The sequence below is a fragment of the Chenopodium album genome, chromosome 6 (assembly GCF_948465745.1).
Source record: "Chenopodium album chromosome 6, dcCheAlbu1.1, whole genome shotgun sequence".
Taxonomy (NCBI): domain Eukaryota; kingdom Viridiplantae; phylum Streptophyta; class Magnoliopsida; order Caryophyllales; family Amaranthaceae; genus Chenopodium; species Chenopodium album.
In genome coordinates, this window is record NC_137839.1 from 63,829,270 (window position 1) to 63,846,003 (window position 16,734).

At 35.0% G+C, this 16,734-nt stretch overlaps 1 protein-coding gene across 1 annotated transcript; it reads right to left on the reverse strand.

Moving 5' to 3' along the window:
* Nucleotides 1–114: 114 nt before the first annotated feature.
* On the reverse strand, nucleotides 115–16,148 carry LOC145636166 (subtilisin-like protease SBT5.6). The gene is made up of 9 exons (XM_081687639.1): nucleotides 15,921–16,148; nucleotides 15,556–15,748; nucleotides 14,872–15,063; nucleotides 11,813–11,924; nucleotides 2,360–2,921; nucleotides 2,093–2,190; nucleotides 1,645–2,002; nucleotides 1,315–1,528; nucleotides 115–1,206 (listed from the first exon to the last, which is right to left on the reverse strand). Exons 1-9 carry the CDS (start codon nucleotides 15,993–15,995, stop codon nucleotides 671–673), a joined length of 2,340 nt encoding a protein of 779 aa, XP_081543765.1. The 5' UTR covers nucleotides 15,996–16,148; the 3' UTR covers nucleotides 115–670.
* Between the last annotated feature and the right edge of the window lie 586 nt (nucleotides 16,149–16,734).

Genomic DNA, 16,734 nt, shown 5'->3' on the forward strand with positions numbered 1-16,734 from the left:
ATCTGAATGTAGAATTCTGGAGTTGGAAATCAGGAATTTATCGAGGATTCAATTTAACCCAACTTTGTCTATATCTTTACCCATTAGCTTTTTGGATACAATACTGCCATTAGCTTTTTGTATTTGTATTTTTACTTTATATATTAAGGTTAATACATAGGTAGATGTACATGATTTTTGCAACAGTTCATTACAAACCAGAGATACATAAATTTCTTTATTTAGTTGATCTCAATGTTGACCGTATACCATGCCGAGCATATCCTCAATTCTTGCATTTCATCAGCCTGTTTGTTCTACAACCTCTGTGCTTAAGTGCTGAAATATTAGATCAATATCCTGCTTTTGTGCTTCAACTTCACTCTGCAATATATCGTGCTCCTTTAAATTTTATAACAAAATGTTTACGTTGTTTGTGTGAGAAATAGATGACACTATCGGCGCAGCTACAGAACAATCTTTTAAGGGACATTTAAAGAAGGCTTGCTTTGTTACTAATGATGGAGAACCTATAAAACTCACATGTTTAATTAGGCTGTTAAAAAGAAAAACTATAAGTAAACATTCTATTATACCCTAATTCTATTCCATTGTGCCTTGAAACTTTTAAACTGTCTTTTCAGTTTAAAAATCAAGGAAGGTATAAGCCCCTGAAGTCCAAAATTCTTCCTTATACAGAAGACACAGCTATGGGACTCCTCACTGTATGAAATCCATCAAACCAAGTCAGCCACCCGAATTCATATTCCTGTCCGCTCGCTTGGCTATTGGAATATACATCTTTCTCGACTGTGATACTGAAGCTTTTCTTCTGCCCCTTATGCCTGAATATCAACATACTTGGTGAGATATTGACTTTATATCCCGTTGGTGGCTTCACAGAAGCAACGTAATAACTTCTGCCTTTACCAACATTTGTGACAGTCCTAGTAACTGTCACACTTCCACTGAGCTTTGAGATTGCAAGGGAAGGCTGGTTTAGGTCATTAGTCTTAGGTAGGTTTTGTGGGCATTTAAATGATGGGTCGAAACCTGGCATTCTTAAGCTGCAGAGGTAAGTCAAGTAGTCAGTGTAAGTAGCATCATACACTAGACCGGGGTCTGCTGCCTTTGTGGGTCGGAAGTGACCTGCTCCGTATTGAAAGGCGTCTGCTGGGTTGCCCATAGAATCAGTTATGAGAGATTCATTGTTGTTCTTCAGACCAGCTGTATGAAGAAGAATCAAGTTTAAGCTAAAGAACGTAAAATTTTGAAATGTGTTTCAAACTTTTAAGAGTGCTACTACTGAGGTGAGAGTGTGAAGTATATTGTTACCTGTGGTCATGAGTGCAGATCGAATGGCAGCAGAGCTCCAAGTAGGATGGACTGCTTTGAGGAGTGCGGCAGCAGCAGATACATGAGGGCAGGACATCGATGTTCCTGAGTAAATATTCCACTGTACTCTCCTGTCATCTGTAGCCAACTTAGTTGGTGAATCTTCTTCACTCCATGCTGCCAATATGTTTAATCCAGGGGCGGTAATATCAGGCTGCAAGTAACAAATTGAACTCAAGATTATTGCATTTTCATGTAATTATACACTTTGTATCTAGCAAAGTATGAAAGCTTGGGAGTTTTTCAAGTCTGAAGAGGACATGGATGTACCTTGAGAATAGTAGGATCGACGACATTAGGTCCCCTACTAGTGAAAGAGGCCATAAAAGGTGCTGGTGATGTGCCAACCACTGTTGTTGCTGGCAGGATCTTGGCTGCCGGATATCTTGTAGATTTGATGTAGTTGAGGATTTGCACGGCTTCATACTCACCCACAGCAGTTGCAGGAAGAACATGGGGATCGGCCACAACCTCTTCTCCTTGGCCTTTAGCATTGCCTAAGATGTAGCCAATGCCACCTGCTCTCATTACCTCCATCCCTTTACCAACCCTTGTTCCATTTCCTCTTAGGCAAAATACTATATTACCACCTGCTTTTTCTGATGACAGACTGTTAGGAAGGCATTGCCTGTCGAAAATTTGCAAATTGAAGTGTTACATCATTGTGAAATTATATCAGCAAACAAGCAGGCAAAAATAACATAAACCAGCTACTTACCCAGCTAATTCTTGGGTGACATTGGGTAGACTAATATCTCCTGCATAAACCAGTGGATGTGTAATATTATCCAGCCGAAAAGTGGTAGTTGTCTGACCCTGCAAAACAACATAAGATTCATCATAATCAAAACAAAAATACGACATGCCTTTGAAAAAAGTTTGATATATGAAGTGACAGATAATATGAAATGAGAAAAGTTAAAGAGTGATGATTAACTCGTATAGAAATGAGGGACTACTAAGGCATTCAGGAATCATAAATTACCTGAATGACCATTCCATTACCAAGTACAACGGGAGCACTAAACTCCCTATCCAAACTGCTAGCCCCAACAGTAATAATCCACGGCGCAGTGTTAGACAACGTCCCTGCGTGAGGTCCCGAATTCCCAGCACTACAAGACACCACAATACCCTTCTTAACTGCGTGCAAAGCTCCAATAGCAATGCCATCCTGCGAATACCCAACTGGCTTCGGTGTCCCAATCGAAATGCTCATGACATGTACACCGTCATTGATAGCATCATCCATAGCAGCCAACATGTCTGCATCGAAGCATGTGTTTCCATCAACCTTTTCATGCCCCGGTATTCCCCAGCACACCTTGTATATTGCTAGTTGGACTAGTGGTGCACCCCCGGAGGCTGTGCCCTCCGCTAATTCGCCCATGAAGGCAGCATCAGGGACTGTTCGGCCTCCTACGGTGGAGCTAGTGTGTGTTCCATGTCCATCTTTGTCGCGGGGGGAGAGGTAGTCTAGCTTTCGGTCTAATGGACCGTAGACGCTCTCATAGGCCTTAATGTAGTATCGAGCCCCTATCACTTTCCTGCCATTGATCAAATTCAACAAGGGAAAAGAGCTTATTTACATAAAAATTTTGTGTACTTGTAAATCAATTGACAAAATTTCTTAATCAAATGTATACAACTCTTTTAAGGTAAGACATTTTTTGTATCAATCAAATGACAAAAGTTACTTAAATCGGTTAGTAATTTTTTTTAACACTAACTGTTAGACTAACAAGTATTTCATATGATTTTTAGTATTTATTTGTTTATTATAAGCACTTATAAATTCATCACATAAGCAATTAATATACCCATTTTGGATTAGATCTTGCTCGTTTTTCAATCGTTTACGTAGTATATTATTTTAGCTCGTCTCAAACTCGAGCTCGAATAATAAAATCGAGCTACTCATGAGCTAAGCTCAAATAACAAACAGGTTAAATGAGTCAAGCACAAACAAGAAAATTTACAACTAAGCTTGGCTCGAGTTGGAGCTCTTGTGTTTCATATTGTTCAACTCGAACAAATTATACTCTGATCAGCCTGACTCGGCTCATATTGACATCTCTATACATCTTGGTTAAGCTTGGCTCGAGCACGAGCATATGTGTTTTATATCAAGCTTAGCTCGAACAAATTAATATTTTGCTCCTACTCGGCTTGGGTCATTGACATCTATAAGTAGTGTTAAAACTTAAAACTATGACAATTTCTAGTGGAAAGTATCAATTCATACTAATGTGGCAATTTTTATATCCATACCCAACGCCGTGAATGAGAATATCCCGGATCACATCGAAAAAGATATTAAATTTTAGGCCCCGTTTGGTTTAACGTAAAACATTTTCAATGGAAAATTAGTTTTCATGGAAAATGAAAGCAATGTGATCGTTGATCTCTATTGATTATCTTTGGGGTATAAATATACAAAATACAAGCGATAATCATGTCAACTGATTAGCTAGAAAATAGGCTATAAACAAGGCTAATAAATCTACACTAACCAAATTAGTTATATACAAAGTCAACTCATAATATATGGCTTGCCATATATTCTAACACACCCCCGCAGTTGTAGCGGGAGATTCACGGACGCTAAGACTGGCACGGAAGTCATCAAACAGAACCCGGGGAAGTCCCTTCGTAAAAATATCCGCAATCTGATACCGAGAGGGAACATGTAAAACACGTACCTCGCCCTTAGCGACTTTCTCACGAACAAAATGAATGTCCATCTCTATGTGTTTCGTGCGTTGATGTTGCACCGGATTACCAGAGAGGTAGATGGCACTCACATTGTCACAATAAACAATAGTTGCAGTATGAATAGGAAAATAGAGCTCTAGCAACAAATTTCTGATCCAACAAGAATCAGATACCACATTAGCAATCCCACGATATTCAGCCTCAGCACTAGATTTAGATAATGTAGGTTGCCGTTTAGAAGACAAGGAAATCAAATTATCACCTAAATATACACAATAACCCGAAGTAGATCGCCTGGTGTCGGGGCATCCCCCCCAATCTGCATCAGTATAAGCAACAAGCTTATTAACAGAGGACTTATATAGATGCATACCAAAAGACAAAGTACCCTGTAAGTAGCGTATAATACGCTTCAAGGCTCCCATGTGCGCATTGCGCGGATCATGCATATGAAGACAGATCTGTTGAACTGCATAGGAGATGTCTGGTCTATTAAAGGTCAAATACTGAAGAGCACCTGCAAGACTCCTGTACTTAGTAGGATCCTCATACGGAGCATCATGAGAAACACTAAGTTTGGATTTAGTGTCAACAGGTGTCGGACAAGGACTACAGTTTGACATGCCAGCTTTTTCAATGATAGAAGAAGCATATTGTTTTTGAGACAAAAACAAACCATTAGCATCACGAGTCACCGCAATGCCCAAAAAGAAACTCAAAGGACCTAAATCCTTCATTGCAAATTCGGACGGGTCCGTAGATGATCAGAAGATGCTGTAAGAATGATATCATCAACATATAACAGAATATAAGCAGTATCAGCTCCCTGTCTCAAAATAAATAGAGAATTATCAGATTTACTGTTAGCAAATCCAATAGAGGTGACATAATCTGCAAACCGCTGATACCAGGCTCGAGGAGCCTATTTGAGACCATAGAGAGATCCCCGTAAAAGACATACATGATCAGGGCGACTCTTGTCACGAAAACCCATGGGCTGATACATATAAACTGTTTCATTGAGCTTACCATGCAGAAAAGCATTCTTGACATCCAACTGATGGATAGGCCAAGAGTGTGAAGTAGCAATGCTAAGAACAGTACGAATAGTATCCGGTTTGACAACCGGACTGAAAGTCTCATCACAATCAATACCCTGCTGCTGAGTCTTGCCATCAGCCACAAGACGAGCCTTATACCTCTCAAAAGAACCATCGGAATTTCGTTTATGACGAAATATCCACATAGAACGAATGACATTCGCATTAGGAGGCCGAGGAACCAAATCCCATGTATGATTACCAATAAGAGCATTATATTCTTCTAACATTGCATTTTTCCAATTATGGTCACGAATAGCACTAACCGGGTCCTTTGGGATAGGAGATATAGTAGTAGTGGTCATCGTGTTTAGGTTGGAAAAATATTTTGGGTTAGGTTTAACAATGCCATCTTTGACTCGGGTAGTCATATGGTGGGAGGTGGGTGCTTGTTGGTCGTCTATGTGGAAAGGCTGGGGAGATGATGTATGGGAGGTGGATTGTGAAATCGGTGATGGGGAAATGTGAGCATCACTACGTGAGGTAGTGATGTTTGGGCTGTCAAAAACTGGAGGCTCAAGGATGGGCGTGTGATGTGGTATGGGCTGCCCAAGTTGAGGAGAGTGGGTTGTGACAGTACGTGGGCCTGGGGAAGAAGGTGGCCCATGAGAGTGATGATCCGAAATTCTCACAGGAGGAGAATTAGTGGACTGATCTGGGGTCCGCATTGGAGGAGTGGCGGGCTGGGCTTGGGAAGGGGTGGGATTGGGCTGATTTGTGTGCAAATGGAGTGGTTGATCTAGTGGATTGTAGTCCAAAAAATCGTAATCCTCAAATTTTGGTTTGTGAACTTTGGAAAATGGAAATTCATTTTCTACAAATCTCACATGCCGACAAATGATGATTTTACCATTTGACAAATCATAGCACTTTGAGCCACGATGACTCGGAGCGGGACCAAGATAGATACAAGGAGTGGACCTTTCTTGCAACTTGTTGATAGTAGTAGAGGGAAAGAGAGGGTAACAAAGACAACCAAAGACTCGTAATTCCGAATATATGGGATCACATTGGTATAAAACTTGAGTAGGAGATTTATAACCTAAGACTTTAGTTGGAAGAATGTTTAATAAATAAGTAGCCATGGCTAGAGCATGATGCCAAACAGAATGAGGCAAAGAAGCATGAGCAAGAAGGGTCCGTATTATATTATTTATTGTTTTAATATGTCGTTCAGCTTTTCCATTTTGAGGAGAGGTGTGAGGACAAGAAAGACGATAGAGCATGCCATGAGTATCAAAAATTCTTTAAGAGTACCATTGACATACTCGGTGCCATTATCACATTGAAAAGTCTTAATGTTACGCTCAAATTGAGTTTGGACAATCTTATGAAAGGATTGAAAAAGATGTTTTACTTGGGATTTCTTTGCAATCGGATATGTCCATAGAAATTTGCTATAATCATCAAGAAATAATAGATAATAACAATGACCGGAAGAGCTAGTAATAGGAGAAGTCCAAAGATCACTATGAATTATATCAAAAGGTAAAACAGTGAATGACATAGAATCATAAAAAGGTAATTTAACATGTTTCCCTAGAGGACATGAAGAACAGAAAGAATTACAAGCCTTGTTACATTCAATAAATTTTTGACTACTTAATGATCTAAGAACAACATCTCCAGGGTGCCCTAGACGATTATGCCAAAGATCGGAAGAGAGAGCAGTAAAATTTGAATGTTGGACAGAAGGGTTGGCTTGTCGAGTTGGAAAGAGTGGATATAGGTCACCAGTACTGTCACATCTCATTAGGTTGGCCCCCGTCTGTAAATCATTCACAGAAAACCCATAAGGATCAAAAGTAATAGAAATCATATTGTCAGTTGTGAATTTACGGACGGATATTAAATTCTTAATTAATTTGGGAGCATGCAAAACATGGTTAAGGGTAAAAGGAGGGTATGGGTTGGGCAAAGTAGTACTACCATGACCAATAATCTGAATTAAATCACCACTACCAACAACAATGTTTTGATTTTTTAATGCTCGAATTAATATAGGAAGAAAGAATACCGTGATTGGCTGTCATAAGAGATGTTGCTCCAGTGTCCATATAAAAATTATTATCCGGACGGTTGAGATTAGCAAGCATTTGCATCGCCACTTCGATGTTAGTTGGTGAAGAATTCGAACCATTAGCTACAACACTGTAAGCTTGTGGAGCTGGGCCCAATATACCAGGCCCAGAAGGGCGCGGCCCGGAAGAAGAGGCAGGAGGCTTTGGAGCCCATGACTGATTAGGATATGGGCAAGGGGGATTAGGCCATTGGGCCTGCCAAGGGGCCCAAGAACCAGGCCAACCGTATTGACCATGCTGAAAGAACCAAGGCTGCCCATTTGGGCCGGACTGCTGCTGGGCCGAATTTGTATTGCGCGACTTTCCAGAATTTTTGGAGTTGGACTTCTTTAGTTTTCCTTCTTTGTTGCTTGGTCTGGAGGTATGAACAGAGGAGTCCGACTGATGACTGTTGGTGGATACAAGGGCGGTCGGTGAGCGAGTCGTGGACCCCCCCTCCTTAGCAAGGCGGTTTTTGATGGTCCGCTCTGCTAATTTCAATCGAGAACGACAACTTTTGAAGGATGGCAATGGTTCTTGATTTTGGATAAAATCCACTGTGCCGGCATAGGCTTCGGGAAGGCCAGCCGTTAACTTAAGAATGAGACGAGTATCGGGAATCGGGGAATCAACATCCGTAAGACGATCGACAAGGGATTTGATGTGATTGCAATAGTCGTCAATCGAGGTAAAATTCTCGAAATCAAGATCAGCAAGCTCTTGTTCGAGATGGGAAGCTCGGGCTGCTTTGTTGTCCTGAAACATAGACTCGAGACGAGCCCAAGCGCCTTGAGCGGTGTCATCCTTGAGGAGGATGGCAGTTAGGAGGTTGTGAGAGATAGAACCGTAAATCCAATTAAGGACCGCGGCATCAAGGCGTTTCCAATAGGCCAAGTCTGCCGTTTTGGATTTCTCATATGCCGCGAGTTCCGTCGCCTCCGTAGGAGGTATGATGTGATATGTAAGGTCGTGAACCCTACAAAGCACCTTGAAGAGGGCGGCCCAAGAATGATACATTCCAGCAGTGTCTAAAGTAATTGGAATGAGAGATTTCACATTTGTGATTGCGAAAGCAGGGTGATATTTAGGAGTTTCTGCCATGGAGTGGTGCAGCGGAAGTGATAGAAAAAAATGTTGAGGAAGAAGAAGATGGGCCGTGAAAGAGAGGGAAGAAGGAAGGTTAGAATCGAACCTTATCTGATACCATGAAAGCAATGTGATCGTTGATCTCTATTGATTATCTTTGGGGTATAAATATACAAAATACAAGCGATAATCATGTCAACTGATTAGCTAGAAAATAGGCTATAAACAAGGCTAATAAATCTACACTAACCAAATTAGTTATATACAAAGTCAACTCTTAATATATGGCTTGCCATATATTCTAACAGAAAACTATTTTCAAGGAAAAACACAATGTTAGAATATATGGCAAGCCATATATTATGAATTGACTCATAATATATGGCTTGCCATATATTCTAACACACAATTGCAAATTAACTCATAATATATGGCTTGCCATATATTCTAACACACAATTGCAAATTAGTTTTCCTTTGTTTGATTGCATACAAGAAAAATCCAAGAAAAATAAAAAATAAAAGTGGAAATGTAAGGATGAATGAGAGGGAAGTAAAAAAAGGTAAGAAGGAGAGAGGAAAATGTGGCTTCCCTTGTTTTTGGAAGGAAAATGTTTTCCATCATTAAGGATGGAATTTTCTAGGATGGAATTTTCCACCCTTGAAAAATTGTTTTCCACTCCTTAACAAACCAAACAAAGGAAAATGGGAAACAAATAAAAAATTTATTTTCCATGAAAACCTTTTACATTAAACCAAACAGGGCCTTAATGTATTCCGTTTATTTTCTTAGTGATCCATTTTGATTGGAGATATATGTTAAAGTGTAACTTTACCAATAACATCTTTAATAACTATGAAGTATAAATAATCAAATGTTGATTAAAAAAAAAAAAAACACATTGAGACAATATGAATTTTTTACTTATGCATAAATCATCAATTTAAATCATAGTAAAGTATGTATATACTGCAAAGATTCAAAGCGAGGTACTTAACCAAAAAAGAAAAATAAAAAAAGGATTATTTCATTTTTCAAGTTTTTCTTTTTATAACTTGGATCACTATATTTTAATAATCAATTGTTGAAAATCATGAAAGAATATTAAGACTAATGATTGTGTTAAGAAATATGTTTAAATTTATAATTAAGTCATGAAAAAATAAATTAAAAAGAAATATGTTGAAATTTATACTTCGAAATTTTTGGTGCTTCTTTATCGGGGATTGTTTGGTAGGATGCTAATACTAGTTCACAAGCTTAGACTTCAAAGTCACACCTGTGAGCATGATTCACCAAACATTTCATGTGATCATTCTTTAGTTCTAGAAAAAGGAACCTTTTTCATGGAAAGAAATAGGAATTGTTGCCATCATTAGACTAGGAATGGTACTTAGATAGATGTACCATACCTAACATTATCAATAAGAAAAGTCAATACAATTAGTGTATCTACAAAAGGCTTTTTTTTTTTTTTTTTTTTTTTTTTTTTAATTTTTTATAATTTTTATTTATTTATTTTTTAATTTGTACTTGTTTAGCTTACACACTTTGATAACACAAAAAAATTGTTTTTTAGCTAATTATAAAAACAATTACCAGTAATAAGTGTTGAAAGTTGAAACCCATTGTATCCCACTTGTGAGTGTCCACAATTGGAGAAAGAGGAGAGGTGGTTCCACTTTATAAGGTAGAGGAGTTACTCCTACTATTACCAATTAGTTTTAGTGTGAAAGCTCCAAAGCCTAGTTTGTGGACCAAATTTTCATCCTCCTTATTCGGGTTGCCCAAGCCTATTTCATATTGTTTCGAAATTTAACATGGTATCAGAGCCCAGGTTTGCTGGGCCGTTCAAAAACTGGGTATTTGCCAAGCCACTGGTTACTCCTACTATTGTCAATTGGTTTTAGTGTGGAAGCTCCAAAGCCTAGTTTGTGGACCAATCTCATCCTTATTCGGGTTGTCCAGGCCCATTTCATATTGTTTCGAAATTTAACCAATAAGATTATCTTATTACATATTATTAAAAGATTAATTATTTATATTTTTTTTACTGATTAATTAATAATTTAAATATTAAAGGTCAAAGTTTTGTAAAAGGAATGTGTGTTAACTCAATAGGAACAAATGAAGTACCACATTACATATCATAGGCTTTAGCTCTTCCAGTTCATGAATTAATTAATTAGTTTATTTGCTAAAAATTTTGTTATCATGCATTAATATATGCACTTAGGAAAGACAATCTATTTTATGACATTAAAGAGGAATATACAGTTATAAACGTATGGATAAGGACATTACATGTTCATAGGTTATAGAGTCATAAGTGTCTGCCTCACTCCAACATCTTAAATTAGTAAGATTAAATTGATATAATGGAGAATAAAGAAAGCATACTTTACAAATTAGGATCTAATCCCCGGAAAAGATTTAATTAGGTGATCGTGAATAAACCAAATTATTGAATAATTATGTAATGATTTGATTATCTGGTGATCATTAACCAAAAAAGAATATTTATATCTATGATTGTGCAATCATGCCACATACGAAGCATTGCGTAGCCGTGTAGGTTCTTAAACAAATAATCTAAATCATCTTTGGGTATGTGTACGTTCTTCATTAGTCTTTTTAACTTGACTAATTAAAAATCAAAACAATCAAATTAAAACTCAAATCGAAATATTAAAAAAGTTCCTTTATCAGTATTGTTGCATCATGAAAATTTAAACTCGATGGATACAGTTGATTAAGTTGGAACAAGTAATACAAGTACAGGTCGAATCGTCCGATAGGAAAGGAAAACCCTTTTTAGGGGTTGTTTGATACCAAACTTTGTCTATAAGCAAAGTAACAAAAGAGTTGTATGGTTGTGGTCAATAGTTCTGCATCAATGCATGTAGTAACAGGCTCACATGAAATATAGATATATGGGAAAATACACCCATAATAAAAAGTAATTAAACGTATCAAGTTGGTAATTGGGGCATCCCAAAGCATGTCCAAACAACTATAGTAAGATCAGTATGTGTGGTGGGTCATATTGTATGCACTTCACTACAATTTCGGGTCACGGGATTTCTTCTAAAGAAAGTCCTAGGCTCCATAATTAGTACTAAGGATGGGTTTAAACAAACTTCCAGTCTCACCATTTATCATAATCCCGTGAAAAAGGAGTCGTAACACGTAGGATGATTATGTAAGACAAAATTTAATCCCAAGTTTACGACTTTACTTTTATAATTAGACTATAACCAACTAAATTAATTATCATCAACTCATAAAATTATAGGAGTATTTGTTCTAAATGAGTACTCCGTAGGTCGAATTTTTTTTTAATACGATATACAACAATATGAAAAATAATGCTAATAATATAAATTGGTTGAGTGGTCATTTCATATAAATAGAATATTGGAATAATAATTGTAAGTTGTGAGAAAGAACCAAAAAAGAAAGGAAAGGTGAACTGACCTATTACAATGAGAGGAGTTGAAAGCATCACCAGTTTGGCAGATACCTTTCCATGATTTAGGGATTGGTCCCATTCCATCGTCACTATAGCTCTTTGATTCGGGCCAAAATCCTGAATTACAAGTAAATTATTATTATTATTATTATTATTATTATTATTATTATTTGTAACTTCCTCTAATCTTGAACAATAGTGACGATCTTAAATTAACGCTTTATATAACGTTTACATACTTTGATTAATCGTATGTAGTACTTAGGATATGTTCTCTTTAGCTTAATTTCAGTTCAGTTCAGCTTAGTTCCTAATTTTCTTCTCTCATAAACAATTCAGTTCAGCTCAGTAATTAAGAACATACCTTTAATATTGTATAATTCATGGATGTAATTCATAGTGAGATTAGTAAATATAACCTAGGTTATGAAATGATAGGGATATTAGTCATATTAGAAAACATTTCACAAATTTTTTCATAATACCAACTATAAAATAAGCACTAATTATTACAGTTGATGAAAGAAAAATCGCATCATAGATAATGAAATGCAATAGTATTATGTCATCTTATATATGGGTACCTAGTTGACATACTTGACAAGAGGGAGGTCAGACTTCTCGGCTACATTATGAGGCTAACGTCATCTTTCTTAAGAATGATAATGACCAAAAGAATATGTTGATAGATATATTCTCTAACATGGTATCAGAGATAATGTACACAAAGATCACATGATCGAATCTCATCTAACCCTTCCTTTTAAATATATTAAAGGATAGAATTAACATATTTTCGGACTATATCTATATTGAGAAATAAGTGTATATCTCTTAGCTTGTTTTTAAACTAAAAATATATACTGATATAATACACTGTATATGTGATTCGAGACTATTAAGATTAAGATAATAATAATGAGATTAAGTGTACAATAAAACGTATTGCTAACAATACACTTTAGTAAGAGTAAAAAGGTTTGTAATACATTTATGCTAGTTCGTTTATCAAGCTTTAAATAAGCATCCTTGTAATAATCGTGTTAATGAGTATATTACAATACGATAGGAATTACCTTATCTTTTTGGAGAGATAAATGCCGTGTTGATTTTATTAAAATAAATTAATTAGTATGGATTATATTAATCTTTTTCACGAATGGATGACGGAGATAATTGGGAATGAATAAGAATAAACAAATAATTGGCACACATAAGACTAGATATAGGTGTATTTGCGTACAGAATATTCTATCCACTTTTTCATGAAGTGCGTGAATAACTGAATATTTCTTGTATGTTGCTTGCCTCTTTTTCTGTGAGATCTTAAGCAGAATACTTTTACGCTTAACTTGTTACGGAGTATGAGATAGAATACTTTTACGCTTAACTTATTACGGAGTATGAGATATGAGTATTAGAATGCATACGTATTAGAATGTACAAATATGAGATAAGTAAAAGAGTAAAATTTTATTTTAGGAAAATTTGCAAATTACAACCATTTAAAGTTTGTATTTTGTAAATTGCAGCTATTAAATTTTTTTTTTCAAATTGCAGCCAAAAGTTCGTATAAATTGTAAATTGCAGCCCAATTTAACTTTTTCATCGGTTTACATGTTGAAAAATCTTCGTTTAAGGTTTTAAGGGCCATTTTAGTTCTTAGGGGTCCAAATTAAGCTATGAATTAGCAAAAAAGTAACGTAAGTGTCTCATTTTTACAGTTTTCCACAAATCGATATATTTTTGTTACGCAAAACGAGGCACTTATGTTATTTTTTTTGCTAATTTCGAGCTCAATTCGGACCCTTAAGAACTAAAATGGCCCCTAAAATTTTAATCGAAGATTTTTTCTACGTGTAAATCGATGTAAAAGTTGAATTGGGCTGCAATTTACAATTTATTTGAACTTTTGGGCTGCAATTTGCAAAAAAAATTTTAAATGGCTGCAATTTGCAAATTTTCCTTTATTTTATTTTGAAAGAATATTAAAGAGTAAATTATTTTAATTCACTTTGTAAATGTAGATGCTTGATAGATTTATTTCACTATCTAAATATTGTAAAAATTATAAATATTTGAAATTATAAAGAACATATTAAAGGATTTAATTTAATTTTTTTTTTATATAGTATAGTATATATATTAACGACAATCTTTGTTAAAGTATTTAAATTTTTTGCTCCATGAGAGAATATAAGAAATATTTTCCTTTCTCATTGATTATACGTTCAAATATATACAAAAGTATTCTATGTTAAGTTAGGTTAAACCAACTAAAAAAATACAAAAATATTACCTACATAAATAAATTAACTTCATAATCTATCACATACAATATTAAATAGGATTATAAGATTTAAATTTAAAGAATTATCCTAAACTTGATATAGATCTTAAGTAAAGTAATGTATTTTTATTTATTAAAATTAAATATTTTTAGGAGGTTAATTTGCCATGCTTTTTAGTGTTTGCATTAATTTTAGGATCTACTTTTGCAGTTTCGTGTAAATACTACGTTTGGGAGGCAAAAGATAATGAAATAGCAACCATTAGAGTAAAGGACACTATGGTGAGTATTGATATGTGAAAAGCAATTTGTTTAAAAATATTTTAATTTGTTAATTAAAATTAGAAGAAACGTATTTTGGATTTTTTTTTTTTCCTTTTCCAAACTAGATGCTAAAAATAAGTCATGTTACATTATATTTCTTGGCTTGGAGAAAAAGAATACGAAATGAATTTTCTTTATTACTCCGTAGTAGTTTTGGATATAGCATAATCTCTTTCCGAAAAAGATGAACAACTATTAAAAGATAGGTCCTAAAACTTTTATTCTCATTCATTTCGGCTAGTTTTATTCTCTTCATTTGAAGAAGACCATAAAGGAAAGTCCATGGATGTCTTGTGATTCTTTTCGGATTGCATGTTGCAATCATTATATCCATGCAATATTTGATCCCAATTTCCAAGTATATAAGGAAAAAAAAAAAGTCACACTATATCAAATCAATTTATACTATTAATGTGATTATTAATTTTAGAGAAAATGATAAGAGCTTACCACTATCTAAGACGCCAACAATGACATTGTGTCCATACTTGGCTCTTGATAGCAAACCTTCACTATTCTCCGATTGGAAGTGCAACTGTGTATTGATTTCTTCCTCCAGGCCTACGAATTGCCATGATCTTGTTGTGTGCATTTTGTGCTTCATTGGATGGCTTTCAAACACCGATACCACTTCATCTAATTCTATAATGATAGAAACACAAATTCATTATTTTGCTAAAATTATAGATCTTCACATAGTGTATTATACCAAAACAATTAAATACTAATAGGATTAAAGCTATTTATTTATTTATTTTAAAAAAAAAACTCTAATAGTATTCAAATTAGTGATCTTGTTAAAATCAAATTCATGATATATTTTTTTGTTTTAAAATAGATGACACTTTTCTTTTATCACGTTCGACAATGCAAAAAGTTTCTGTTGAATAAAATCAGTAATAATAGCTAGATTTTCTCCACTTAATTGTGACCAGATATTTCATTTCAAAGTAATCGTGATAAATCATGATTATCCATTCTAATTACCATACACATTAATTATATTCTGCTATCACACTAATTATAATGATATGAAATATTTCCTAGAATCCAATTAAACAAATTTTGAATGTGACTTTAGAGTCGAAAAACGAGCAAATAAAAGAGGACATGCATAAGGAACAAATTGCGTACTCGATAAATTGGAGGCTTGAGCAGGGGTAAGTGTAGCAGCAAAGCCATTAATACTATGCTTGTAACTATAAAGCATAGATGCTCTGGCCTCTTCCTCTGTTTCCTTGACAGAGGACAAGTAAGAGTGATGAATTTCTTCAATTTCATGTGATTCTTTATCTCCTTTATGCACTCCAAAGTATACAATATAAACCTGTCATTATATCATATCATATTATAAAATAAAAAATGTACCCAATACTAAAATTTGAACAAAAAGCACAAGTCCATAACATCTTATATACATATATGCTAGGTATCAATACCCTAGACCCATACTATGCCACGGGTCGAGAGCTATCGGTTTAATCGTTATCGCGACGAACCTGTTTATTAGAGGAGGAAGCTAGAATTGGTAGGAGGAAAACGAAGAGAAAAAAGAAAGTTGAGATTATCTTCATTGATGATTTTTTTTTTCTATTGTGTTTGGGTTGAGATATGAAAAATGAGTAGAGTAGTAAGTGGTATTTATACTATTAGAATCTCATAGAATATTGGAGGTTATCTTTTCAAGATTTTGGATTTATTTATTTTTGATTATTAGACAATTGAAACTGTATTACCTCATATTTTACAGGTTGCAACCAATGCAAGCGAATGCTTGTTTCAATCTCAATTATGTGATTGAAAAAATCCAAATTATGTAGAGTGTCATTTGGGGTTTGTTTTGGTATTTCGAACCTTATTGGGCCATTGGCTATTTGGCTATATGTTACACAATAAAAAATTTCCTTTATTAAGGTTGTAATTTATGTAGGTGTTTACACCAGTGAAAAAAAAAATGAAATTTTTGGCTATAAGTGTATTTGTTAATTAGTATATGCGGAGTACTTTGTATATTAATATGTAGTACATATTTTTTTTTAAAAAAATATGTAAGATACAAGTTAGAGATTAGGAATGTCTTTTTGCAACACCGTGCAAAAGCCACATGTGTAGTCATAATTCTTTAAGATCCATGAGGGGTGTAGCCTTGCTAGATGAATATCCATTCGTTGTAGGTTACATTCGATTGTCTCATTAATAGGATCCAAATAATAGTTTACAAATTTATAAAAATTTATTGGTGGCTACCTACTTTGTAGATATCATATTGAGTTACTATAACCCATTCGATACATTCAAAGTTTAATACGGGAA

Excerpts from the sequence above, each read along its gene's own strand:
- LOC145636166 (XM_081687639.1), bottom strand. The coding sequence starts at position 15,995 with ATGAAGATAATCTCAACTTTCTTTTTTCTCTTCGTTTTCCTCCTACCA. Across the intron at positions 2,191-2,359 it reads GTAATGGAATGGTCATTCAG|GGTCAGACAACTACCACTTT; the intron begins GTAATTTATGAT and ends GTTGTTTTGCAG. Across the intron at positions 2,003-2,092 it reads GTCACCCAAGAATTAGCTGG|GCAATGCCTTCCTAACAGTC; the intron begins GTAAGTAGCTGG and ends AATTTTCGACAG.